Source organism: Chlamydotis macqueenii, chromosome 9, assembly GCF_036417535.1.
Source record: "Chlamydotis macqueenii isolate bChlMac1 chromosome 9, bChlMac1.mat, whole genome shotgun sequence".
NCBI classification, from domain to species: domain Eukaryota; kingdom Metazoa; phylum Chordata; class Aves; order Otidiformes; family Otididae; genus Chlamydotis; species Chlamydotis macqueenii.
Window position 1 is genome coordinate 21,868,264 of NC_141564.1, and position 27,000 is coordinate 21,895,263.

The following is a 27,000-nucleotide window of genomic DNA, read 5'->3' on the forward strand; positions in this document are numbered from 1 at the left end:
CCCCACGGATACATGTATCTAGGGGAACAGGGGAGAATGGTGAATATATTAAGGAAAAAAAGGAACTTTGGATCTGGCAGATTCAGGCCTACCACGTCATACACTTTATCAGGAATAGCTATACAGCTAATCAGCGTACAGTTGCAGGCTGGAGCCCAACACAACACTTTTTAGGTGAAAAGACAAAGCGGACTCTTGCAAAAGACTGTTTAGCAAAGCCATAAGCAGTGTTATTTTAAACAATTTATTTACATTGCTTGGATTGGGAAAAAGAGATATAAAAACAGTTAAGTCTGACACGTTCAGAAGCATCACTAATTACATATAGACATGTAAGACAAGACATTGGCGGTTAAAAAGAAACCAGAAGTTGAGAACTCCTGCTAATAGAGACAGACAGTTAAACCGTTACCGAAATGCAGAAATATACATATTTAGATAGTTCCTGAGATAGCCTTGCATCGTACGAACTGTTCAGAGGCGATGAAAGACGTGAACATATAGTTTTGAAGGAAGACACAAATACATGAGAAAGCCAGGTAAAAGCCATAGGAGTACTACAGCAGAAGTTTGACACACCAAAATCAGGCCCCCAAGTTACCATGTCACACCAATAATCCCATGCATTAAATAATGACTTGTTAGCCAAGTATGTGGAAGGTGTGGAGTTCTGGCAGTTTGTTTAACAGTCCTACTAAAACTATTTATTGTAATTATTTTCCTCAGACTTCCACTTCAAAGAAATTCAGAGTTCAATTGACCATTTTTGGTGGTGAAAGCTAGTCATAGCCTTTAAAGTTACTGTTCAGATAAACCCACGTAACATACCACCGTGTTACAGTGAGGCTGCAGAAGACCATAATCACAGAAACTCAATTCTATTTCTTTATAAACAACTACATTTACAAAAATATCTGGAATAAGCAGCTGTACAACAGGTTAACTGTCATACTTGAAGGGTCAGGTACTTCATAATCCCTCTCCACTTACACAATCAACAACTCAGACATTAGAGTGCTCTGCCAATTGATGAAGTTAGGCAAGCATAAGAGTCATCCAAAGCAGCAGTTAAGTTACGCAAACATTATCTTCATTTCAAAATCTGACAAACTAGTTTATTGCCTAGAGGGGACAATTTCCATAGAAGAAAATCTTTCCATTATGTTGGTGAGAAAATAAATTTGTGCAAGGGAATACGGTCTTAAACGAAGACCAAGTTACTTACTCCACTGATTAGCTGATCTGCTTCAAAGCAACTAAAAAGCCCCTGTGATTAACTTAGTGTTATCTAACATTTTGCTAATCATTGCTAAGTGCTAATGACTAAGGTACCATTAATGTCAGTAACAAGCCATTTGAACAGCCAGCTGCCTGTCAGTCACAATACAGCACTGTATTTTAAACCTGCTTCATATCAAGTGGGTTGTTGATCGACTTAATGTATGACTCCTTTTTTCAAAGATTGAGGGAAGACTGACCAAGGAAGGAGAAGGAATACCCTGTTGGGGAAGAAAGAAAAAAAAAAGTTATTTGATCATTTATCAGCCAATAGCAGTAGTGCAGCAGTCATTTTCTCAACCTTGATACATAGTATAAGGAATGCAACAGTACAGAAGACACTCAAGATTGGCAGCTTTTGAAATTAATGACTCAGCATTTCTAGATCTTGTACAAAGAAGTTACAGCTCCAAAGGAGTAGAATGCATATATTTAAAAAAAAAAAAAAAAAAAAACGCAGAAGAAAGATTTCCCCCCCCCCCCATTACTAGCCTTGAGAGATTCAGAATGCAAGAACATGTTTTTGAAGAGTAGCTGTTAAACAGATATTGGCATACACCTTGCATCACACTTTCTGCAAAAAAATAATCTCCCTTCAAACTAAAGGCAAGATACATTATAACAAACCTCGGAGAAATTGAGCTCCCCTCAGATTCTACAGCTTCCTGTATGCTTACCATATTTGAGCCCCAAATTAGATGCTGGACACATGCTTTTTGGCTACAGAAAGCAATAGACATCACAATGATTTGTCAAAGCTCGCTTTTAGCTGCAGCTGGACAGGCACAAACTAGGCAAAAAGCTGACTCTTCTGGTGCTAGGAGCACAGCCTGCTTCTGGGACTTGAAATGACAGTGAAACCAACACATCAATATATAGCAGTAAAAGTTAACCCTCTTTGGGTCAGCTGAGATTTTTATATTCTTTTTACATTAGACTTCAAGATACTTTCACAAGCAATCTTCTGTTGCTCTTTATAGCACAGCCAAGCTTTTCAGCAAATAAACAGGTCATGGTCATTAGGCAGCTTGCTGCACTTGCATGCTTCAAGAATCTCTTCAATAGGGATATTTTGAGCAGGTAAGGATATACCACTTCACTGTGAAGTCTAATGACTGTTTATGGCACATCTTCTACTTGCAGTCATAGGCAATATTTGAAAATTAAATCCTACACTCCTCTTCATATAGCAGCTCTTACTAGACTCTAAAGTACTTTATACAGGATGTTTTTTTCTATTTACAGATAGGGGAACAAAAACTTGAAACCATAGGTAAAATTAGCTGCTCAAGACTTCCCTGCACCCAAGTTAGTACAGTACTCAGAACTCTGGCCAGTGAGCTACACTGGACAACTGAACTGAAACAATAAGTAATTCAATTGTACAGAAATGAATTAAGACGACAGAAAAGTTAAAAGGATTTGCGAAAGTTAACTTTGCACCCAGAACTAGAAAGAGAACCAGACCACATCCGAGTGTTGACTCCAACACCGTGCATTAGAAAAAGTCAAAGGAAAAACCAACACCATTTAAAACACTTGGTGGATTTCAGGTTTTTATATAGCTGTACTGTGCTGTCTCAGTTTAGAGAAATCAAGATTTTTTTGCTCACTTCATGTAAGATGGGCATTAACAGTCAGGATTTGATGTACAGAATTTTTCAGCACCACACTGGTTATCATCTCCAGCATCACCACAAGTGGTAATGATAATAGGGATAGGACATGATCTGTCCGAGGCACGACCGTTTAAGCTTTCCAAGTTGGAAGAGGTTCTCTCTTCTACAGCATTTGAAAGATGAATATTTGGAGAACCAGGACACAGCACAGGTCGAGGCCTGGAATTTTGAGAGCTCCAATCAACAGAGTTGGAGCGATGAACGTTAACAGCACATTTGACAGATCCACTTAGGCTGCACGTAGAAGATGAACGAGCAATCTACAATTAGGAAGGGGTTCAAGAGTTAGTCCAAACAAGAAAAAAAAAAACAAGTATCCAAGCTTTATTGATATTTTTACTCTGTAGTTTTTCTACACCAAGAAATCCCCACATGAGCACAAACCAGGATTTTATTTAAATAAAACAATGTGTCTGAATAACAGCTTTGACTCTGTCAACGGACTCAAGACAGGTGTCCTGCAGCTTGGGTAGAACACTACAGAACTGCACTGGTATCCCAGCCTGAGGGGCTGGAATCCAAACCTCTTTTCCCTTCAACCAAAAAAGGCTTTATGCAAGTTCAGTGGTGTGTGGGAGTGGTTATAAAACCACACGACTTCACACACAACATATGACCTGCTGCCAAGCTGCAGCTTACTACCTCAGAGGTCCAAGAACTCTGGAAAGAACTTGAAATAGTAAAATAGTTTTTACTACTATAAGTTCCTACCATTTTATGGAAAAAAAGGATTTTGTATGGAGTAGACACACATGAGAAGAGAGATACAGTTCTGTATGAAATGAAGACAGAAAGTTAGAATTTGAAAACAACTATTGGAGCAATCATAATTGAAGGAAACAAGTCTCTACAGAGAACTGAGGTACAGCCACACAGGTACCTTTATCTCTTCTAAAGCAAGGGAGTCCACTGTGACACCTCCTCCCTTATTAATTCCTATTTTCTCATATGGGAGAGTAGAGCAATATCTTTATGTTGTACAATTTAATGGCCACTCAAACACACTGAATTATCTCTGTATTAAGGTATTGATATATCAGGCAATAGTAGAAAGATACACAGGATATCCTGTTCTTGGCCTTCTATCCTACAAACTACAGACTTCAAAGTAGATGTTTACTCAAATAAGAGAATAAAAGCAAAGCCAATGAAAAAAAATTCCTCCAAATCTGCTTTACTAGACCGTACTAGGAAACTGAGTTTGACCTAACATAGCAGAAGAAAGCTGCAGCAGGTAGCCAAGCACAGTAGAAGAGTTGCAGCATGTAGAACAATATGTTATTTTATCAAGATTTCTTGAACATGCATTCCCTTGCCTTTTTAAAAACTCTCAGGCTGCAGCATCTGTATTTCTCTACCCTGCAATCCTAGCTTGTTTCACAGGATGTCTATCATCTCACTGTCATTGATACTTTCACCGTGCTATTCAGGGTTGTACACCCCAGCTGTATATATTGTCCAAACTCAAAAGCATGAGCCAACATAAGACAGCGTGTTGGAAGTTTCTCACTCTCTCAGCGAAGGATACATATTCCATCTCTGGCAAAAGAGGTTGGTTTTTTTTTCCCCCTCCAACTTAATTGTACAAGGAACAGTACATACAGCAGATTTCTCTGCATTTCAGCAAGTAAGCCTACTCATTAAACAACTCCTGCTCAGAAAATAACACATCTATGAATACAGTTAAAAATAAAGTTTTTCCACTGTGGATCTTGAAATTGTTAAAGTAAGATCAGCATCAGTTATTAAAATAGCTGTGATCTTTAAAAGGTTACTTATTTGGCCTGCGCAGCCAAATCACTTACCGCTAATGACGACGTACTAGTCAGTCGGCTGCCTATGTAACTCTCATTAGCTGAACTGGGACTTCTTCCTTCTGTTGCACTATGTGACATTAAAGCCCTTCGAAGAGCTCTTTTTGGTGTTTTTGAGAAAGAAAACGCTCTTGTAACCTGAGGAGTTTGACAAGCAGTTACACACTGACAACAATCAGGCTGTAATAACTACTACAACACAGTCTACCGTTCAAATTTTGCACATCTGTAGGACATGTATCAAATGTTAATATTACGGAATCAAAACTAGCCAAACACATCCACAAGGCGATCTGACTTCTAAGGCTTCCCATCACCCTTGCTCTTCTCACTCTACAAATATGAGGACAACATGGCAGGGGGGAGGCAGAGATTCAAGGAGAAGCCAAAATAAGGTCTAGTCAGTTAGGCTTCCCCACATCCCTTGGGTTCTGCAAAGCAAGCCCCCCTTTCCTTTAAGTTGCTCTTAATTTAGTCTTCAACAGCTTCCAAACTACAGCAGCCTCTACAGTCTTCTCCAAGAAAAAGCATTATCATCTTAAACACACTAAGCCTGCTGAGAATGGGGAACAGATTCCTCCTTGCTGCATCATTCTCTGTCACACCTTCTCACACACCACAGACGTTAGCAGAACCAAACCCAGCACACAGCCAACACAACAGAGCAAATATGCAGCCTTCCCCCTGCCTCCAGCCAGGTCATCTTAGCAGAACAGGGCACAGTTCTTGAGTCCATTAGTTGAGAGCAGCTAAGTCATGCACAAACAAAAGTGTACACAGGCAGACACCAGCATTCAGCACTTACTACTTTGATATAGTAAAGTCTATTTTACTACCAGGACGTACATACTCTATATCTATCGTACTTTTTAAAAGTACTTGAAATTAGGTAATTGTATCTGAGGATTGGGTTTCTTTTTGGTTTTTTTTTGGTGGGGTTTTTTTTGCGCAATATATTTAAAAGATTCAAAATATTAAACAGTGTAAGTTCCACAACAGACTCAAAAATCACTACATATTACTTATGACCGTAATACTTAAGGCTATATACAGATACTCCAAAACGACTCACTCAAAACCTCAAACAATGCCCACCTTCTTTCTTTAAGGAGCTTATACTTAAAGAGTTTTAGTTCAGATTAAGTTTTTTCCTGTCACTACTGTAAGTACTACAAAACACCTGAAACAGGAATGCTAGCACAGTTCCCTAGGTTTTACTATCAAGCACTATCTTTGCAGTATCTTACCTTTTTTGATGTTTTCTTTATTGCCCTGGATGCTCTGCTTAAAGTACTGTCCATATCTTTTGTATTTACTTCAACAGAATCTGGATCAGCAGTATAAATCAGATTTTCCTATAGACAAAAAGAGTCTTAAGAATGAGCAACAAACATCAGCACTTGTCAAAATATCATTCTCTAGTTCATTAAGTCAGAGGTTTTAATTGCCATATTGCTCTATATTTAACTCTTAACATACATCTAAGCAGCTATTTGCTTTCATATCATTTCATGAGATCAACTGCTGGTGCAATCAGTTTAGGAAACCACTTCATCAGTGGTTTTACACTTGGTTTGTTCGATTCAGTTTCAAGCTCAGGGTTAACCAAAGTAAAAGGCAGTAGCTCTAAAGTATACCTGGGGAGTTTCACAACATATATACTCCTTTGTTTCACTAACACAACTAGCACTCTTCTGAAGAGCAATCGATAGCTCCAGCTGTCAAACACTAAGACTAAACCTTTCAGCTTAAGCTCAAAGTGTTTCAGAACAGCCACAAGTTTTGTTGTTTTTTCATGCCTCATTCTTAAGCTCTAGCATGTGCTAAGCAATCTCTGGCTAGCTACTTACAAAACTTGGGTAGGGCAAGAACGGGAATGGGAAGCTGCTGGGTTAGGGGTCTGTCTTTGTTGTTTTGGGACTTTATTTTGAGAAAAGACTGTTTACCTAGGAAAAAAGAAAAGTTTTGAAAAAAATCCTAAGGACAGCAGGCAGTAAGCAAGCTGCATGGCTACTCCTGGTATGGAACAAAGCAGTAGTTAAAGCCTTTACTGCCACCACGTGGCAAAGTCAATGCTATCTCATTCTCACATGATGCTACAGGGTTCTTGAAAACCAGAGAAAAGGGGAAGTGTGCTTAAATGAAACCTCAATTTGACATTTAAATCGGCAAGAAAAAAATATTATATAATTGGTACAAAGCAGTAGTTACAGAAATTTTAACTAATGGAATTCGGCATAGTAGGTTACAATTTGTCAGCATATGATTCTAAATGTCCTGAGATAAGAGGGAATGATACATTTATTACACAAAGATTTAATTTCTATTTAAAAAAAAAAAGAACATTTTTCCATCTTTTTGTGTTATGTCACATAAGAGACTCAAGATAGGTGACAGAGATTAAAGTAAATTAACACTTCTGAATCTGTACTCTTCCTAGCAAGTACCTAAAAAGGAAGTAAAACCACAAAGCCAAGTTTTATTTGTAAGTCCCTAGATGACAAGCAAAACAACACAAAATTAAGATGCTATTTTGATTACTTAACTAAATCTTCTGAAACAAGCATGGCTTTAAAAATCATAGACAACTAAACATTGTACAATAGAAGTACAATGCAGAACACGAAATGTTTCTAGCTTAAACCCAAGTTATTTCAGCTGTATGTACTGCATGCATTTTCAGCTAATTTGGACAACTGATATGCATACAGTCTTACATAATTAAAACATTAGCTGAAAGTCTCCTGCCCTAATTGGAGATGATCTACTCTTCAAATTAGTAGTTTTCTGGCTGCGGAAAGCCCAGCCACACAATGAGCTTCTAAAACGTTGAGGAGGCCAGTGCCTCCGTTATTTCCTTGTTTTCAGGTTGTAGGCTTCTGTCTATAGAAGGAAAATGCCTCACATCTCTTATATAATGACACCCATGCAGATAAGGTGTAGAACAAAGAACTCTACCTAACACAGAGTTAAACCAAAACATATGGTTCATAGTGCTGGAGACTGTAAATTGAAACAACGCTGTGAAAGAAGCAAGCTGAAGACAATTCTGTTTGGAACTGCCTTACTTAAGATCTGCAGTGCTGAGTTTAAATTATTCATAATTAATTTGTGGTAGGGGAAGGGCATGATTCTTTTTTAAGTACTTATTAGCTTCTACAGAAGCTATCTTCCAGGCTGTTTCTTTTTCCACCTTTTAACCACTCACTTGCAGGCATGCTGGCACATGTTTTCTGCTCTACTTCACGTCAAGCACGTCCACTGTTAACAAGGTCTTTAGCTTTACGTGCTTCAAGTAAAAAAAAAAAGAGAGAGGTATTTCCAATCAGCAACACAGTTCCAGAGCACTTACTGCATCTGCCTTACAAATCGTGTTAGCCACATGCCGACACAACATCTTCAGCCAATCTTCTTTAGGAGGTTCTTCAGTTGTCATCTGGAAACTGAGTAGTTTGTTGTTGAGTTCTGTAGGTGGCCGCACAACTAAGGCGAAAGCTTTATGGCAATCTACAGTTTATAAAAAAGAGGCAAGGAGTTAAGACAAAGAATAATCATTTCTCATATAATATTTACACGATAGTTGTTGTATTACTTGCAAGAGGCAATGAGTTCTGTCTGCGTCCTTCATCAAATAATCTGCATACTATAGTCTACAGACCAGTCAGTCTTCACTGGATATAGCAGTAAAGATCAATTTCATTCTCTAACTCATGAAGTGTTGGATAGATCATTTCTTTATCAACAGAGAAAAAGGAAAACATTTATCCTAGTTTGTAAAGCAGGAAAAGCAACAAAGACATGAGTACTATGTATGACATTAAAATAGTCAAGTTACAACCATTTTACTGTTTAAACTTGACAGAGATTGCTCACTTGGTAGCAGAAAATTAATCCATTGCTGATACTCCTTTATAGCAGATACAGCTGAAGCATGCTAAACATAATTAAGAGAAAAAGAAAGGAAAAAAAAACATGGCCAATTGAGAAAAGCAGCACTGGAAAAGCAGCCCTATAAGAGACTGTATATAAGAGAGTAGCTGACTTGTCTCAAGATTTGCATACTAAAGTTCTTAATAAATATTAAGTGGTACGCTTACAAACAGTTCCCATTGCTCAAGTCCCAAAGTAAATTTAAGTGTTACACAGTACTTTAGGGTTTCTTTAAGAATTCTTTAAAGTACCTTTTAGAAATGCAGGTAGGCATCACGTTGACTACCTACCCTCTTTGCCATTTCTATTTTTTATTGTGTTTCTATGTTCAGGTGCTTCAGAGAACATAAAGCAGAACAAGTCTGATGTGCATACCATCAACTACAGTGAAATATCCAATCTTTCTAGGGCATAGATCTAGAAATAGTTTGCCTAGACTTCTTTAGAAGTTACTATCAAGGCTGGAACAGTATTGTAGTACCAGTTCTGCTGTAGTGGTGCACAACTTTCATGAAACCCCTACAGTCTCAGTATAAGTCATCTAAATCTCTCCTTTAAGACGCTAGCACAGCTCCTCCTGAGCATCATTATCACCAGTTAAATGAAGATCTGGTTTCACAGCAACAGCACTTGTGTCTGGTCAGTTTAATGCTCTGGACCGAAGTTTTGGGGTTTTTTTGTTTGTTTGTTTGTTTTTGTTTTGTAAATCCAGAGCTGTCAAGTGTAGTCCTCCGTTTAACTTGCATTGCCATTTGGTTGGCTTATGCTAATATCATCTAGCAGTTCTGCCAAATTCAGCATCCTGCCACGATGCTTGAAAAGCCAAAAGGTGTCAGTGCAAGGAATTCTCAAGCTCATACAGAAGCTTATACTAAAATCACATACCTAACATACCATACAACAAATATACTTTAGCAATCTATCCCATGACAGCAGACCTTCAGCCTTTGTACTCTGAACCACAGTTTTCACTAGCTACCACAGTACTTCAATACCTTCTGTCTCCCTGATGTCTAGGACTTTCTTGATCTGGGAGAGAGGCATGAGAACAACATGCTTGAGAGATGCAGGAGGCCTTGTGTGTCCATGTGGACTCTTGAAAGCACCGATAACTTTATGCCGCTTCCTTGCGATCTGCAGTTAAACAAAAGACAAAGAGGTTAAAGTTAGAAAGTCTATTGCCATTGTTTTGCTTCTATTCTTTCACCTTATACTACACAGGAAGACACAGAAAGCCTTGGTACAGAAAAATACTCTAAAGTGTATTTTACTGTATTTACTGTATAAATCTTTAATGAACTCCTTTATCTCACTGTTCACTGTCTACAGCTCAAGTGGCCTGGCAATACTCGTTACTTACCATCAATACACTAACCTCAAAAATAAATTATAAAAAGAAAAAGAAAAAATCAAGATGGGAAGTAATTTTGCATTACAGTCCTCAACTCTACCCTGTATAACAAGCAAGGGCCCTTTGAAACCTACCACAAGTTAGTCTAGATTTATACAGAAAAGACAACACCTATGTGCACGAACCAACTTAGGCTATGGTGTGTTATACCCTAGAAATATCACTTGCTGTCGCTTGTGCATGCAGTCACCAGGAAGGTTTTGCAGGGTGTTTGTCAGTCAGTTTTCATGTACATTAACACATAGGTATCTTATGTGTTTCCTAAGTATGGTCTCTTCAGTTGCTTGTATCTTGTACAAGAGATAAGCCAAGAAGCTTTAATAAAAGTGTTTCCGTTTTCCTTTCCTCCCTTTACCAGAAGGTAAGAAGTGATGAAGCTGAGTCAACTTGACCCCCAGGAAAAGTTCATCACTAGTCACAACAATAGGCTTTTGTCTCTAAGTGCTGCTTTAAAATAATCCAAAGTTAGTGCTGTTTTAAGCTGGTCTTCTACAAAGACAATGTTCTTTACTGCTGTAGGCAGTAACAAGTACTTACACAAAGTGTCCTTTACAACCTTAGTTTGTCCACATAAGTCTCCAAAACACAGTTAGATTACTTTTCCCTCCTAGTTCTTCCTAACATACTGTTAGTCTAAGGTTTTTAATATGCGGTATTTTTTTTTTTTTGTAGCCTAAATACAGACAGATCTACCTCTGAGGCCCACTATTTACTCATATTAAATATGACAAGACTTTGAAAGGACAAACACCCTGCTGAGCCAAGGACTTTTTCATCCATTGGTACTATTCAAAGTGCTATTTAGATAAACATTTATTTCTTAACATACTAACTTGCTTTCAAATTTTTGGCTGCAAGACATGAAAGGCTACATTAACACCTCTCAACCATCCAGAATTGATTAGCTACTAGTGCTGGCTTATATAGTAACTAATGGAAACAAAACATCAGCATGTGTTGAGCTATCAGCTTTTGAGGACTCAGAATTCTGCTTCAAAGTTTTTAAATTTTACTTGTTTAAATTCCTAAGTAGTGTTAAGACTTTCATAATTCAGTTCACGAGATGTACTTACATAGCCATCTTACCTCTAGGCAATCATTGAACAGAAAGAGTGTGACCTGTTCTCCCCTGTCACAGAGGTCGTCACCAAGTGCTACGGTTTCCAAACGCTGAACTAAGCTTCGGTGAGAGGACAAGAGATTGGCCTAAGTGATAGAAGCAAAAAGCTCATTAAGCGTTTAGTTCAAGGACTGGATTACTGCTTGCTTATAACTTAACACTGGAAATCTGTTTAAACCAGCACCATTGCGTTTTAACCTCACATACTTTTGCAAAGGGAACAAACTAGTGCCCAGTCATTTTACAGGTCTGCAGCTTCAGAGAAATTACTTACTGGACATCCATCAACTTCATAGACAACATCGAAGAACTGCCTTTGTGCCTCTGTTTTTCTTTTGTCTTCATTAATATGTCTGAGGGAAGCATATTACATTTGTCTTCAATATCAAGCAATGGTAAATGTATGCACTGCATTTTAAGACATACAAAAATAATGAAGCTAAACATTCAGAGATACAGTTTACACAGCAGCACTGGAAAATACAAACTTAGCCACACTCGCTTATTGAAGTATTTGAATACCATATGCTAAGCACACAGGAAACTTCAGACCTAGAACAATATTCTTTTAAATACTATCAGTGGTTGACATACCATTCAGTTAATATATAATTCCTCTCCCTTGCCCTGGAAGATTTTGAACTAGAGACCAACCCAATGCCATTCTTTACAGCCTGCTTTTTATCCCTTCAAGCCAGGACTGCACCTCATCAAGAAACAGATGCAAGAATAATTATAATTTAGATGTCTTGTTGAAACTGGACAAACATTCACCTAATTAATTCAGGAGGTCTCATTGCTAGAGACATATGCTACACTTCAAAAGAGGTGAGACTTACAATCTAAATAGCTTCAGCTTTAAGCTAATTAATTTGTGGAATGGTGCCAAGAATAGCTAATACAGGACCAGAAGAGAAACTCATCTTCCACCAGTAACATGTCCTTTCAGTGGATATATGCATAGAAGTAAGATTTAAAGACAAATACATCTCTCACATTCTGAAGGGAATAGACAGAAGTAAGAGTTGGAACAGAACAGAGAACCTGGGAGGTTCTGCTTCGTGCTGAGGCACAGAGTCAGCAGAGGTTCAGGTAGAAGTGCTGGGTAACAACATCACAGATTCCCTCAAGACGTCTGGCACAGAGTAACAGAAGTGCCAACAGCGGCCGAAGGGAGATACAAGAACACAGAGTTGTGTATACTTACATGGAGACTAGAGTTACAGCAACAACACACTAAGAGCAATTTAGAAGGAACAGAGATATCTTAAAGTAAAACAGTATGTTTCATAGTATGAGCAGCACTTACGTCATCACTTCCTTTAATGATTCAATAGCTCTCTCTAGAGTTATTTTATCTGGGTTCTCTTCTGCTGTATGCTTCTTAATATCTACGATTAAAAAAAAAAAAAAAAAAAAAGAAAAAGAAAAAGAAACAAAAAACCCACACTATAAGCGCCTGAAAAGAAATATGTAAAATTCAAGTTTAAACTGTAAGTCAGATACGATGACTGAAGAAATCACAGCTATCCTGGAGTCCAAATAGCCTTGATTAACTGAGGAAGTAGGCTGAGCAGCAATTGTCCACGCAGCTCATTGAACAAAAGAAAAAAAAAAAAAAAGAAAAAGAAAAAAAAAAAAGAAAAAACCACCATCACATCACACCTATCTACAGTATAAAAATCAAATCCTCAAATCATTAAAAAAAAAAAATCAACAGGATCATGTGCTGGTTTTGCTCGGTTAACAAGACCAAGTGCAGAGGCAAGCATAGAAGTCATTTTCTAACTGAAGCAAAGGGTGATGGTGTAGTTTTTTTATTATTATTTTTATTAACATAATAATTATTACAGCCAGTGGTTGATACTAGGTGGAAAATGTGAAACTGTAAGCCTTCTCAAGAGGAATTGCTCTGTAGTTTATGCTAGCTGCATTTGAATCTCAATTATATTTGAAGAGACAAAACTGTTGTCAGAGCAAACTTTTCTTGTACCTGTATCCTGCAGACAAATATATGAACAAGTGAAATTTAGCCAAAGGTATGCTTGCTTCAGTAATTGGTCTTGTTGACTGCCATTAAACATTATTAACTCCCAGAATCAGGCTTGTTTTATATAAGAAAAGCTGTTGCTAATTATGACAAAAAGCAGATATTATCTTGGTTTTAACACCTTCACAGGCAAATTAATAAAAAAAACCCACACAAAGTCAGTAGATTACCATTTAGTAGTAGAGCAACACTAGGCAGCCTTTGAACAGGACGGATAAGGAGTTCAGCTAGGCTTTGGCGGCCACATTCAGGCTTAGCTTGGTTTATCTGAGGAAAAGAAAGTGGGGAAAGGAAATAATTTTTACTTTCTTTCCACACACACAAAAAAAAACCAAAATCGCAAGTTAGGAGAAAATTTGTCTTCCTTGAAACTAGCACTGCAGTGAAAGTTTGAGAATTGTTTCTCACAAATACTCAGTCACTAACAGATCATGTTTAAAAACACATTATTAAAAGCTATTTCAGAACTACAAGTCTTTTAAACACAGGGAAAGGGACCAATAAGAAGCAGCAGTCTCTAGTTATCTTTACAGAAAACAGAAGACATGTATTGGGAGAAAGTAATCAGAATGCACTTTTTCCAGCAACAAACACATATAATGAAACTATCTTGAAAGCTGTATAACAGAGGAGGAACCTCTTATGAAAGAGTCTTATGAGGAGCTTGAGAGATTGAAGTTCAAATCCTTCCTGCTTCCTTCCCACCAAGAGAAGTTCACATTCCTCCAAGCTTCCCAAATTCTACATTCTTCCAACTACTGCATTAAGTAGTTTAACTTAATAATGGTCTCCATATTCTACTCAAAGACTTAGTTCTGCAGACACTTACCTTTAGGAAGGCATGAAACCTTGGCTTCTGTTTTTCACATCTAGTAATAGTCTCCTTGCTCATTTCGAAGAAATTCACAAACGGAGGGTATGTTTTCAACAAGTCTTTTGACTGAAAGAAAAAACTGTTACAGCTCTGCTTTACATATTATGTAGCATTGTACATATGTTCATACGCCCTGAGCCATACAAAGCTGCTCAGAGGCACATTTCAATAAAAAATAATAAAAAAGTGTTGTAAACCCATGCATGTTCACAGAACAAGTTAAGATATTTTTGCATGCCAGATGCCCAAGATTCCATGCTCCTGATTAAATGCAGACTGGTCTCAGAAACACCAAATACACGTGTGGCAGTCTTAAAAGCTGCTGAGGAGCTCAAGTAGAAGGCAGATTCTCACCTAGCAAGATGCTTTTGGTGAGAATTTTGGAAGTTTCAGACAGGTATTTTCTCCAGTTAATGCAATCACCTTTCAAAGACACTAAACCACTGGAAGCAATACCTTAGACTGAAAACTTTCAAATGTCAAACACTATTTGCCTCAAAATGATCAGGCCAGCAAAAGCGCAGGATAGCTAGCAGACTACTTATGTTAAAATGATCTAGCTTTTCTGTTCTGCACATTCTGTACTTGAGAAAACAAGGAGTCCTTATTCACTTACACATTTCAAGTCTTGAATTAAAAACACAAGAAGTTTCTGTGAAAAGCTGTTTTCCGAGTTATTTACTATTGATCAGAGGCAGCAGACCACTACAGTTAGAGGAAGAGCCCCTTTTAATGTCTGAGTAAAAAGCAGGTCTGTAGTAGTGCAAATTACAATTCTCAAACTGTAGCTATTTGGAGTTTTACCCTCTCATATAAGTGGAGACACATACACTGAAATTTGACATGGATTACCTATACAAAATATATCATCTGACTCAACTGATAAGTCTAAACAGAAAATACAACGATACAAGTTACCACTCTTTCTCACTCAGCAGTGCTTTGCTTGTGTTTGCTAGCTCTTACAAGTGGATTATTTGTAAGGCAAGATAACAGCTCTAATGCATAAAAAAAACACACAAAACAAACTTACATATTTAAGGATAATATCACCAATACTTTTGCTTTCAGTCCAATTCACCATAAGATCTTCCAGGTCTTCCTAGAACACATGCAGGGATGGAAGGGAAGAAAATTACATGGAAATCAACTGCATAAAGCTGTAAGATAAGAACAGCATTCTGCCAAACACATATAATCAGCTGTGTGTTTCCATGCTGACAAAACAGGCAATCCTAAAAGCTGTACAGTTTCATATAAAGCCCCTTCAGTCTACCGAGAGCTGAAAGCAAGAGACCTCTGGCTTACTGAATATGTATTTCTGAATCAATGGAAGCAGACCCTAGCAGTGTATCAGGACTAGCCAACTCTGCAACAGGATAGCACCACTGTGTCCAACACACTGCAGAACATAACCCAAATGATTATGAAAAAAAAAAAGTATGTGCAGAAGACAGTTGAACCAATTCTAATTAAAAGTGCACAACTAATACGGGACTTTTAAGTCCCTAAGATAGGATTGAAATAGAACTAGCATAGATTTCCCTCACTTGCTGCACCAAAGTGTCAAGGAAAGCGAGACCAAGCGGTTAAGCCTGTATCAGCTTGATAAGGATCAAGCTTATTCACTGTCAGCTAACACCAGGGACAGGAGGACACAGCTGAAGGTTCAGGATTCACTTTAAGTGAAAAGCATTCACCATTAATATCGGTTTGTTCCTGCCACTTCTCTTTATTACACGAAAGACTAAGGAAAACAAAACGAGTACATCTAAGCAACTCTAATGCTGCACACTGCAGGTGAATCCTACTTCATACATGGACAGGCATGCTCTACTTCCAGCTCAGTCTCCGTGGGCACATATCAATACATAGCAGTGATTAACTAGACTGGATCCCAACGGTAGGGAAAAAAGAAACAAAAAAAAAAAAAAAACAGCAAAAAACCCACTGAGTTACAGACAGCCTGCAAGTCCCTACTGTGAAATGCAGACAGGAACAGACATGCGCCGTTATTTGAAGGAGATTTTATAACTTAATATTTGAGGAAGATTTTCATTGTAGTCTATTGTGAGACCCAGAGATTACTTCAGAGAATGCTTGCAATCCAGATCAAAACAGAAAATTAAAAACCTTCAGGAAAACAATCTCATAGGGAATTCCAACCACCTCTTACTAGGCCTCAGTGCCAGGTCAACTGCTTCAGAGGCTGAAATGCAAGCCAGTCCTATGAGCTAGTAGCTTCTGACAGTTGGTTCAAAGCCATTTAAAGAGGGATCAGTTTTTCCTGACGAATGACAAATCTCCTTACATGAACATGTTTAGAGTCCAGGAAAACACCAGTTTTGTTTTTTTTTAATTCCATAGATATAGCTATCCTTCCAAGAGTCCTTGCTTACTGCTTTACTAGGAACACATATGTTATAAGCACTTGTGAGAGTTAGACTACCGTTTGATACCCTGGCTTTTTTGACCAGTTTTATATCAGTTACAGAAAACCTCCTACAGGAAGGGGTATCAAAATGGGAAAAGGAGAAGCCAGCTCATGAACGGCAACATTAGTCATACGCACAATACTCAGACTTCAGATATTTACTTTTAAGCGTTGAATCTTAAAGCGTACTTTGGATTTGCACCTAATTTCACAAGTTGAACAGCATGTAACAGCACCAGCATGAATCTACATCTACCCAGCAGATCAAACTTAAAGCATACAGCAAAGATTCAAAGTCGGTATCGAAGCTTCCCCTGCAGGGGAGAAGTTGCAGCTTGCCTTGATTTTAGTGTGCACATCAAGAATATCCGGAATGCTGCCAAATATGGTCTTTATCTCTTCCTGTGCAAGGATTGGTCCTCCAAGTTGTCCTTCCTTTTCCAATGGAACTTTAAATAACTGATGAATTAGACAAAAAAGTTAATGCCCTCCCAACTGCCACATATTGTGTTAGAAATAGTTACGAAAGCAACAGTGTTTTCCTTCCAGATTATGCTTTCCTGCAATCACAATCTTGAGATATTCATATTTAGGAAAAAGCAGGTTATGGAGGAATGGGTTTATGATACAAACAGAGTTTGTTAGATCACTGCAGTGTAACCCCCTTTCATCTACTTTTCTACTCACACACATATTAACTCATTCTTTAAGTAGATTATCAGCTGCAGTGGAAACAAACTTGCTAGAAATTAAGCTCTTCCTGTAAACTCTTTGCTATTCTGCTTTTCTTGGAATAATTTTTTTTTTTTTAAGTTTCTTTCCCCTTCCATCTCTTTCTATTTGCCAATATCTTAAAAATCTGAGTCATAAATATCCTATTTTCCTGAGGCTTGGAATTTCTAGACAAATCACAATTCCACCGCAAATCTCAGATTAAAAATTTGTATTTTCTAGCCTTTATTATTAACAGATACTAAACACTTTCACATGTCAGTAAAATTATAAGAGCCTGTTTACACTGTGATCTTTTTATGAACCTTTGACACACCTAAGCCCTCAGAAGCCTGAAGATCACAGGACAAAAAAAAAAAAAAAAAAAAAATCTTTGTTGTAAACACTCTATGTCTATTACAATTGACTTATACTTCCTTTAAAACCAGCTTACCTGAATGATCGTTGTCAGAATATCAACGTAGTTACTTTCTGTCTGATACAATTCCTTTGCAACCTGCCATCTTGCAGACTGCTTTAGTGGAAGAGGAGTTGAGTTTTTGGAAGGCCTTGCACAGGATTTTGGTGTTTCTGATGAAAAGATATTCCCAAAACAAATTAGAGTTTTATTACAATAGAATCCCTAAAAAAGCTCACCCTTGAAGACAGAAAAAAAATCTTCAGAATTTTTAAGAGAAGATAGCTTTTTTTTAAAAAAAAAGACTATTCTGTAGGTTATTCTATAGTTATCAGAGCTTTTTCTAGAAAATGGCCTTGTTTATTACAGTTTAATTATAGAACAATAGTAATATATTATTCCTCAAAACTAGTCTGAAGATAGTAAGCCATTTATGGGCAGGTCAGTGATGTAGCCCTATTTTGTTTAGTAGGAAGCAAGGATAGGTGCTGAACATAATTTATACACACACTACACCCAAAAGTACTTTTCAGCTTTCACTTTGCTGTGTAAACAATTATCTTTCACCTGCCTACCATCCTTGCATTAGGTACATAGCTCAAAACCATTTATTAAAATCAGTTCTTGCATGCAACACTTACATTTCATCCTATTGGGAGGGACAGGGAAAGACAAGAAAGCAGTTTCACTTAAAGCTAAAGCCAAGGTGGACCTGGAGTCCATTAGCTTTAAATACTTACTCATGTACGGGACCTTAGAGACCTGTACTTGCTCACTCTGATGTCAAAGTTCATTACTGTCACAGTTACTATGAAATAAGCACCTTGCCTGTTGTTTTCAAAATAGCACTTTTTCTGAAAGTATCTGCTGGTGTTGGATTAGAATAAAACTTCCGTACCAGGGGTTACAAGAGCACTAGCATGATCTAAGAGAGCAGGTCTTTGAGTAAGCTAATCTTTCCTGTATTCCTTTTGAATTATCACTCACAGGTTGTGCCTCACTGACATTACTTATTTTACTTGTATACTACTGCTTTTAAAAAGCCCCTGTAACTCCAGATACCACCTCTGCATGATAGAACTGGGGCTTTTTTCCCCCCCCTCAAAAAAAAAAAAAAAAATCACCAAAAAAAACCAACCCCACACAACCTCATGTATTAGCTTTTGACTAATCCAAAATTTTGCAGTTCCCTCTCTTCTACAAGAACCACGTCCAGAGGTAGTAAAAGCTCTTTGCCAATTAATTCATCAAAACCCATTGGTGATTTATGTTCTTGTGAAGTTTTAGACATGACAGTTAGCTAGCAAAAATAGTGTTACCTCAACAGAACATTTCAAAGACCTAGGAGTGGGTTTTGCAGGAATTTTCCCTCTAATTCCTTTAGAAAGGAATCTTTGTTCTCCTTTCTCCAAGTATCCTGCTGGAAAGGTTTTTTGGTGATTAACTACTGTTAACCAAGTTGCTTATTTGCTGCAGATTTTCAGCAGAGTATTTGAAGCATTTTGGAGTAACACTATACTGTACTTCATATCTATCAACTCCCATATCTTTTTCCTTCTGATATGAACATGCTTACTGTGAAAACAAGAGGCAGCCTGACCTCTCTCTGCGTCCAAACTCTTCACTCTATTTCTGCTTTATGCACACTTCAGAAAGGAGAAAGCCTGGAATTACTTAGGTAATTCTAGCAAAACCTGCAAGGCTTCCCTACTACTACCATTACCACTTCTATGCAGAGAGCTCAAACATTTCAAGTATCTGAAGGGAGACTTTTGGTTCTACCTCCATTGGTAGTGCTCGACTCTGGAGTGTTAGAAATATCCAGCAAGGACCCAATAGACAGTGAATGTTCAGCTGACGGGCGTTTCCGAGGAGGGAACGGCGACATATCTGTTTCTCTGGTCAGTTGTGCAAGCGTTTCTTTCAAACGGCGTCTTTTGCGATTGCTGTTTGGAGTACTCAGAGACAGTAGTGACACAGACTTCTTGAGGCCAGGAGACTCTGACTGCAGTTAAAAAAAAAAAGTTTAGTTCAGTGTTTTCACCCGCTGTGTCCAGCTCAACTTTGTGTAAAGTTAAGTTAATTGTAGAGATCAGCACACAACACAACTCTTCTTAGGGAAGCTGTAGGAAAACGGGCACAGGCCTTGGTTTTGTTGGTTTTTTGTTTTAAATAAAAAAAAAAAAACCAAAAAAAAAAAACCTCAAAACCACACTAGTATTTTGTTTGACTAAAAATAAATTTGGGAAGCAGGAAAGACATTTCCTCCAAATTAGTATTCTATGTATAAAATTTATAATAGTTTATCTGGAACTTAAATGCTGCTTTAAGACATTTGATATCTAGCCCCACACATACTATTGTGCATGCTAATTCTACCACCAAATACACGCTGTGCATTACATTAGAGTTCAACATACCTTCTCAAATAAATACATGGACTCTCCAGCTCTGGCATCCATTTGAATGCTTCCCCAGAACCACTAAAGGAAAAAGAAATCACACATTAAACACACATTTCACCCAAAGTTAGAAATATTGCTAATAATATACATACTAGTAAGGCAGTTTGCATACTAAATGCAAACATGTGGCTTACTTTGAGAAAAGAAAAAAAAAAATCTCACATACTGGGTATCTTATATCAATAGTCTTCCAAGAATTTGTCAGCACTAACCTCTTGCTTTACAACATAAAGTTTCTTTAAAGGTTCAAAGGGAAGATCTTTCACTGTACTTTCTTCAACCACTAAGTGCGTACACCTTTCATCACCAACTGGCAAATAATGTCCTCCTAGATAAAAAAGGCAGATTAGCAAGGCTGAAGAGTATTGTTCAAAATTAGCAGCTCACTTGATGGTTCTGTGGCACGTATCATTAACGAGAGAAGAGCCAAAGACAGATGAATTCTTCAGTGAGCCGATCAGTTGTCGGGCTTACGTAACACCCTGAATATTATCAGCAGTGGGAAGCTTTTAGGAAATAGGATGTAGCATGCAGTAGTAAAGTACATATTGAAGAGTCAAAAGTAAACAGAGTTCAGAGGCCATTTAAACCTGTCTGGCAATAAATATTCTTCTAAAGCTTTTCTTCTTTCTTGAAAGAGCAAGCCAGGAACACTCACCCTAAAGACATCCACAAGCTAGAACCTGTGCATGTCACAATCTTCTAAGTAGCTTTAGGGAAACAGGCTGCTGTCGGGGAAGGAGCGAACCCAGCCAACTTTTATCTCTTTCAAGAAAGCCTTGCTGTGACAACCTTGATCCATTCTCCTTCCTATAGTACTGTTACATGCAAGTCTAGCAATACCAGGCTAAAGACTTCTAAGTTATCATCTGTTACATCATTACTGTCAATGTGCTTATTAATATTGTACTACACTACCGAAAAATGGAACACTTCCAATCAAGTGTTTTACCAGTGGCGATTCATATCAAAGTTGTAAATGTTGTAGATGCGTTCTGTGAATTATGTAAAGACACATACCATAAAATTGATTATGAAAACTGGAACAGAATACACATATTATGTAGCAAGCTTTCCAGAATATCTTCAAGCATCCTAGAATTACTTCTTTTTAAATTGTCTAGTTTCAACCGGCCTAGGAAGCTTGAAGTATTCAACAGCTACCAGAACTTATGCATACATCAACAACTAAAAGTCAATTTATAGCTCTCTAAGTTGAGGAGTCTTCATTAATACTTCAGGATTCAGGATCCAGTATTTCAGATTCAGTGAATTATTTGTCAGCTATAAACCCCATTCTTTCTACAGGTCAACTTTCATAAACAATAACCTTGCATTTCTGTCATTTCTTCCATGTTAGCTTTCTCATCATCAGAGAATCCAAGGAAACTTAACATGCAATCCTGGAAGGGAGGAACCTTGTACTGATTTCTGAAGTCATCATCAGCTGCACAGAAATCACTGAAAGAAAAAAAAAAATAAATGCACAAAAAGGTAGGTAAATCAGTGCTATATCACTATTCAAACAGAAGGTCACAACACTACAGGGGAGCAGGATGCAAGGTTAGGCTGAAGGAAAATGAACACCTACATTTCATTCCGTTTCTCCCACGCCTTATAAATCCACTCAGCTTTCACAATAGGAGTACCAAGACTTACAGCAATCTACAAAACAAGAAAAGCACAAGTTGCACCAAGTAAATACTTCTGTTTAAGTCTTTCCCACGCAAAAAAAAAAAATTCATAACCTTGCTTTTACTTTTCTAGACAAATATTGCAAAAAGTTAACATATTCCTTCAAGAATCATGTCCAACTGTAACTCATAAGAGTTAGAATGTATTAATACTTCAGTGACTAGATCAGATCAATAGCTATTCTGACACTTACTCAAAAGTGCACTATTTTGTTCATCTGATATCCTTCATTGCTCACAAAACCACAAAACCAAATCTCTGTTCCAGTGGAAAATGGATCTTTTTTCTGCTTTTGGTATTTTCCATGAAGACAAACATCCCAGCCTACTCTTACCAAAGAGAAAGTGACTATTCGAAAGGTAACTTCCATGACTGCTTGAGAGAGATTGTAAAGTTTTCCGAATTTTCGCAGTTACCTCCAAGTTTATTGTCTGGACAGACAAATAAAAAGCAGGCATGTTGATACATAAACACTTGTTCATTGATGAACAACTGTTCAGCAGTGTCTTAAGTACTGATGTAACCAGTACTTAAGAAAGATTTTGGTTCTTGTTATTTACTATACTTGTCTATTTCAAAATCTCTGTATTCAGGCAATTTATATTATTTAGATCTCTAACAGAGACAAAAATATGTCAAAGATCAACACCAGATGGAGATGAACTCACCATTACAAGTCATTGTTGCTAGTACAGGAAAAAACCTAGCAACTTACGAGCTGAAGTATAATTTACAGACTTAGTCTACTAGAATCAAATTCTGGAAGTTTCCATGAAGTACCAACTCAAGCTTACATACTCTAAATTTGTCTCCATGTGTTGAGTTAGCCACAAGATGTGTAACTTTTGAGCTGAAGTCCCTTCGAATAATTCCACCCATATGATGAACCAAGGTCACTAGCTTAACCTGAAAAAATAAAGACAGAAAAAGTTTTCAATATCTCTTTTGAAGCATGGTACAAAAATATTTTACAAAGCCAGCTATAGGAGGTTACATTAAATCTCTAGGAATAGAAATGCTCCAATTTGTTCTTAAAACAACTTGTTCACATCTACAGGAGAAGATATAGCTTATTTATCCAAAGAACTTTTTTTTTTTTTTTAAAGCATTTAATACAGCCTTGCGGTGTAGCTTGAGGAAGACTACCCAAGCCACCAATACTCTCATGGTCATCATACACAATGCCTTCACCTTTTCACACACAATAGATTTGAAGAATGTTTTTCCTCATTGATCTAGTCAACTCTAACTGAAGCGGCAATTGCCAGAATTTATATAAGATTCTAGTTTGTCCAACCTGAATCTAGCAGCTCACACCTAACTATTCCTAACACTGGGCAAAGGGTTTTGTTTGCGTGTTTTGTTTTGGTTTTTTTTTTTCCTTCCCCTCACATGAAAATGTGGAGCCATACTATTGATTCCCAGGTGTCCAATAGGGAAATTAGGTGCCAAATGCATCACTGAAATGGAAAAGCAAAGTGCTAGGATATCAAACCACTTCATACCTAGATACGTCAAGACTAAAGTCCTTATAGCATGGCAGTAAGATAACACGTCTGCAAATGTTCTGAACAGGACTACAAAGCTTTACTTGACCACACTACTACCTGTACAAATAAGGGGACACTATTGGGTAAACATCATCTTATCTGAAGCCTCAATCTACAAATCTTTAAGCCCTACTGAATTAGAGCTGTTTAATGTCACTCAACAAAAAAAAAAAAAAAAAGAAATAACCAAAAACAGCACAGACAAAATTACTTGGACAAGGACACAGTTTTGTTCCCATCCTCAAGTATCACTGCCTCTGAATGTGCAACAAAACAAAAGAACAATTCATTCCCTCCATAGAAGCTCTAGTCAGGGTTAAACCCTATGAGTGATACAAGAGTATTTTGAAAATAAACTTCACAGTTTCACCAATCCAAAGGAAAAGAAGTCTTACCAATTCATCTTTCTTTCTGAATCCTGTAAAGCAGAGTACCAGGTTCAACATACTTGCACAGTACAGTGGACGACAGGAGAAAGGTAGAGGCTGAAAGTAAGTAGTAAGCTTAGTCAACTATCTTTAATACAGTACTATTGTTCCTAGTATTACAGTGCATCAGTCCAACTCTGTGTAGTCAGTTACACCTCAGCTCCAGATCTGCCACTGTTCTGACAAAGTAACTACAGCATCCCCAAGTTCCACAGGCAGCAGACACTTTCTTTTTTTCCTCCCCAATCCTCCACTCCCTCTGTGTGGCAACCTTTGGAAATACAAAGTGTCTGCTGGAGCATCATTTGTACGCTGCCTTTCCTAATGGCACAATCTCAACTAGTGGGTCAGCAACTCCCAGAACTACTGCAGTAGCCTTTCTACCGTCTGCTTGTGCTCTCTCATTACATGCAATGTTCTAACGAATATCAGAAATTTGCTTTTAATTCTCTTGCTAAGAATATTTATGATTGACTAGCAAAGCAAGATAGATTTTATTTTGAACACTTAATATTTAGAACTCACTGCACCGGAGAACTGCTCAGCTGATTTCAACAGAAAGCACATACCTCTCCTTTTCGTGCACAGTGCAGTACTACTGGAGGTCCAACGACGCGGCAATCTGCTTTGCAGAGGTTGTTAAAGATAGAATCTTGGAAGTCTGATACAACATAAACAGTCTCAAATTCTGGGGAATCAGAATCTCCAAGCTCTTCTATCGTGTCTGTCTTTATGTAGGGCACTTTAATTTCCTTGATTTATGGAGATGAAGGCGAAAGCATTATTCAGGCAACATACTTACACTACTGTCAAAATTCAACTGATTTTTATTTTTGGATCATTAGAAAAATGTACGATTCAGACTTAAGAGACAGACTCTTAGGCTTTGTGAAGGCTGAATTAGATGGACTACTGTTTAGCATAAGAATAGCTATGAACTGCATCTAAAAAAGAGTGTCTTAAAGCAATTCCTGCATCCGAAGAAAAATAATTCTAGTTACTTTAGTAGGTTACGTATCAGTTCACATTGATAACAAAGTATTGGAAATATCTACAGATAGAAAAAAAAAAAACTAAGCACAAGAGAGAAACAAAATTTCAGACTGTCAGAACAGCTTAGGTACTTCTGGATGCTACTAAACAGTAGCATCCAGCTTGCAACAGCAAGCTCCATAAGATCTAAAGAGCAGAAGCCAATTTTGTTCATTGCTTGGTATTTTTAAGGGCTCTAAAAATTTGGTCTGTTCCAATTTCAATCATTAGTTCCAAGTTTTATTTTCTAGGTTTTTTTTACACCAAGAAAATGAGAACCGCTTCTTACATTTAAGTTTAAATGCAGCTTTCAATTGAAAGAGAAGTCAATTAACCAATTACAAAGTCAGTTCATAGCAAAAACATGTGTTAACTGAATATAAGCATGCAGTTGATTGTCTCCATTGATATTTCTATCCCCCGTTAGAAAACATCACTAATTAACACCTGCAAATATTACTTCCATATTTGAGAAAGTATTTGTAAAAAAGTGCCAACTTTTACAAGCTTAAAGTGACATCATCAGAAACATTAAGATATATTGTGCCTACTATGCCCAATTAATATAAATTAAAGTGTGTGTACAGTTCAGTCCCAGTGAAGCACAACATGCTGCATGCAATCACATGTGCTTAATTGCATGACATACCATATGAGTAATACTTTTTATCAGTTTTTCTTCGGATTTACCAGGACTAGTTTCCTTTATCTTTATAATTGGTACTTCCATTATCTTAATAGTCTGTGGAAGAGGAGAACTTTAGTACAGAACCAAATTGGTTACTAGAAGTCTAAAAGCACACCATCTCATTCCAGTGACCATTTTATCTTAAGCCCGCATACCTCCAAGGCTTTCAGAAGCTCCTCGTGTTTCCCTGCTTCCTGAACCAAAACCACTCTTGTTTCTATTTGAGGCATGTCTTCTGTTTATAGGGAAGCAAGGATAATATTTGTATTTTAATAGAAATATCCATGTTAGGTCTAAATCAAGCAATAACGTATTGAAGAATATAGGTAGACTGCACCCTTTCAAGACACCTTGTTTATCAGGAACAAGCCTGAAAGTTAAGTGTTATCTCAAGAAGTCTGTCCTTTAATTAAGGCATACCCAGTTGACCACAGAGCCTAAACTGTCCAGTATGCGGGGAAACAAGATCCTGCAATTCAGGACCTTACAGTCAAAGCAAGAACATGCAAAAAGAGTCAGTGAGGGTAAGAAGAAAAAAATTATAAATAAGACAAACAACAGGATTATTGACTTAAAGCTTCTAGCAGAATTAGATACCAAGACTTGCTGGAAAATAGACAGCAGATCTCTCTTCTAGTTTCTGTATTCCTTGCTGACAAGGTTCATTACTTCCTAGTAACTGCTCAGTTTCGCCAAGGAATATCAGAAGTGAAGCTAACTATCTTGGTGCTTTTCCTCCATGTATTAATAAATTTTCAAAACATCAGGAGGAAGGGACAAGTGTTGCTGCCACGTCATTTGCACCAGAAGACTGCTACTAGGTATCGGCAATAGCATTATAAAAAGATAAAAATGCCCTTTATGTTGTTTTTTAATGTCAAGATTTGTTCTTGAATTAACTTCAAGCCCAAGACTATTCATCTCTCTAAGGACTACCTATAATCCTACACAACAGACTAGCTGTAGTTTCCAAACACTGGTGTCAAAACATCACCTGGAATTATTTACTACACAGAAGAGGCATCAAATGGTACTGACAGCTTTCTACACATCACCCAGAAGACTTATTTGATTTCATGGCTGTAACCCCGGATTTTTATAGGAAGATGAGTTAAAAATCGGGACAGTCCCTTTTTTGGCTGAAAGGATACCAAACCAACACCCTTTTGGCTACTCTACATACAGTCCTGTAGTTCAGCAAAGCACTTTTGGTTTTCCAAAACTACAAAATACTGACAAAATAATCAGTCACTATAAAAACATAGCAGCCTTAAAATAAGCTTCTCCCGTTACCTTCAACATCCAGAACGGATCCAGGAAAGACATTCTCTTTGGAGGTTTCTATAATTTTTGAATCAAGAACAGAAGAATCAGCCAAGAGGCTCCTCCCGGTTTCAGACATCAGTGTACTATTGTCAGCCAT

The 27,000-nt window shown here is 37.5% G+C and overlaps 1 protein-coding gene across 6 annotated transcripts; it reads right to left on the reverse strand.

The window, feature by feature from the left end:
* On the reverse strand, window positions 1–27,000 carry ECT2 (epithelial cell transforming 2). 6 transcript variants are annotated; one of them, XM_086754388.1, is made up of 24 exons: window positions 26,871–27,000; window positions 25,733–25,809; window positions 25,539–25,631; window positions 24,427–24,609; window positions 23,825–23,914; window positions 22,678–22,785; window positions 21,776–21,849; window positions 21,515–21,645; window positions 20,397–20,512; window positions 20,140–20,202; window positions 19,502–19,724; window positions 17,756–17,892; window positions 16,930–17,049; window positions 15,190–15,258; window positions 14,112–14,222; window positions 13,453–13,549; window positions 12,542–12,623; window positions 11,507–11,585; window positions 11,199–11,318; window positions 9,697–9,835; window positions 8,124–8,278; window positions 6,019–6,126; window positions 4,763–4,909; window positions 1–1,499 (listed from the first exon to the last, which is right to left on the reverse strand). In XM_086754388.1, exons 1-24 carry the CDS (start codon window positions 26,998–27,000, stop codon window positions 1,410–1,412), a joined length of 2,742 nt encoding a protein of 913 aa, XP_086610514.1. In that variant the 3' UTR covers window positions 1–1,409. The 6 variants fall into 6 exon arrangements, with proteins under 6 accessions (XP_086610514.1, XP_010114217.2, XP_086610516.1 ...); XM_010115915.2 differs by having other exon boundaries at window positions 25,733–25,812; XM_086754387.1 differs by lacking the exon at window positions 1–1,499 and adding an exon at window positions 2,909–3,217 and having other exon boundaries at window positions 25,733–25,812.

Excerpts from the sequence above, each read along its gene's own strand:
- ECT2 (XM_086754387.1), bottom strand. The coding sequence starts at position 27,000 with ATGGCTGACAATAGTACACTGATGTCTGAAACCGGGAGGAGCCTCTTG. Across the intron at positions 23,915-24,426 it reads ACTGTGCACGAAAAGGAGAG|CCTCTACCTTTCTCCTGTCG; the intron begins GTATGTGCTTTC and ends ACTTACTTTCAG. Across the intron at positions 15,259-16,929 it reads ATGTGCACACTAAAATCAAG|GAAGACCTGGAAGATCTTAT; the intron begins GCAAGCTGCAAC and ends CATGTGTTCTAG.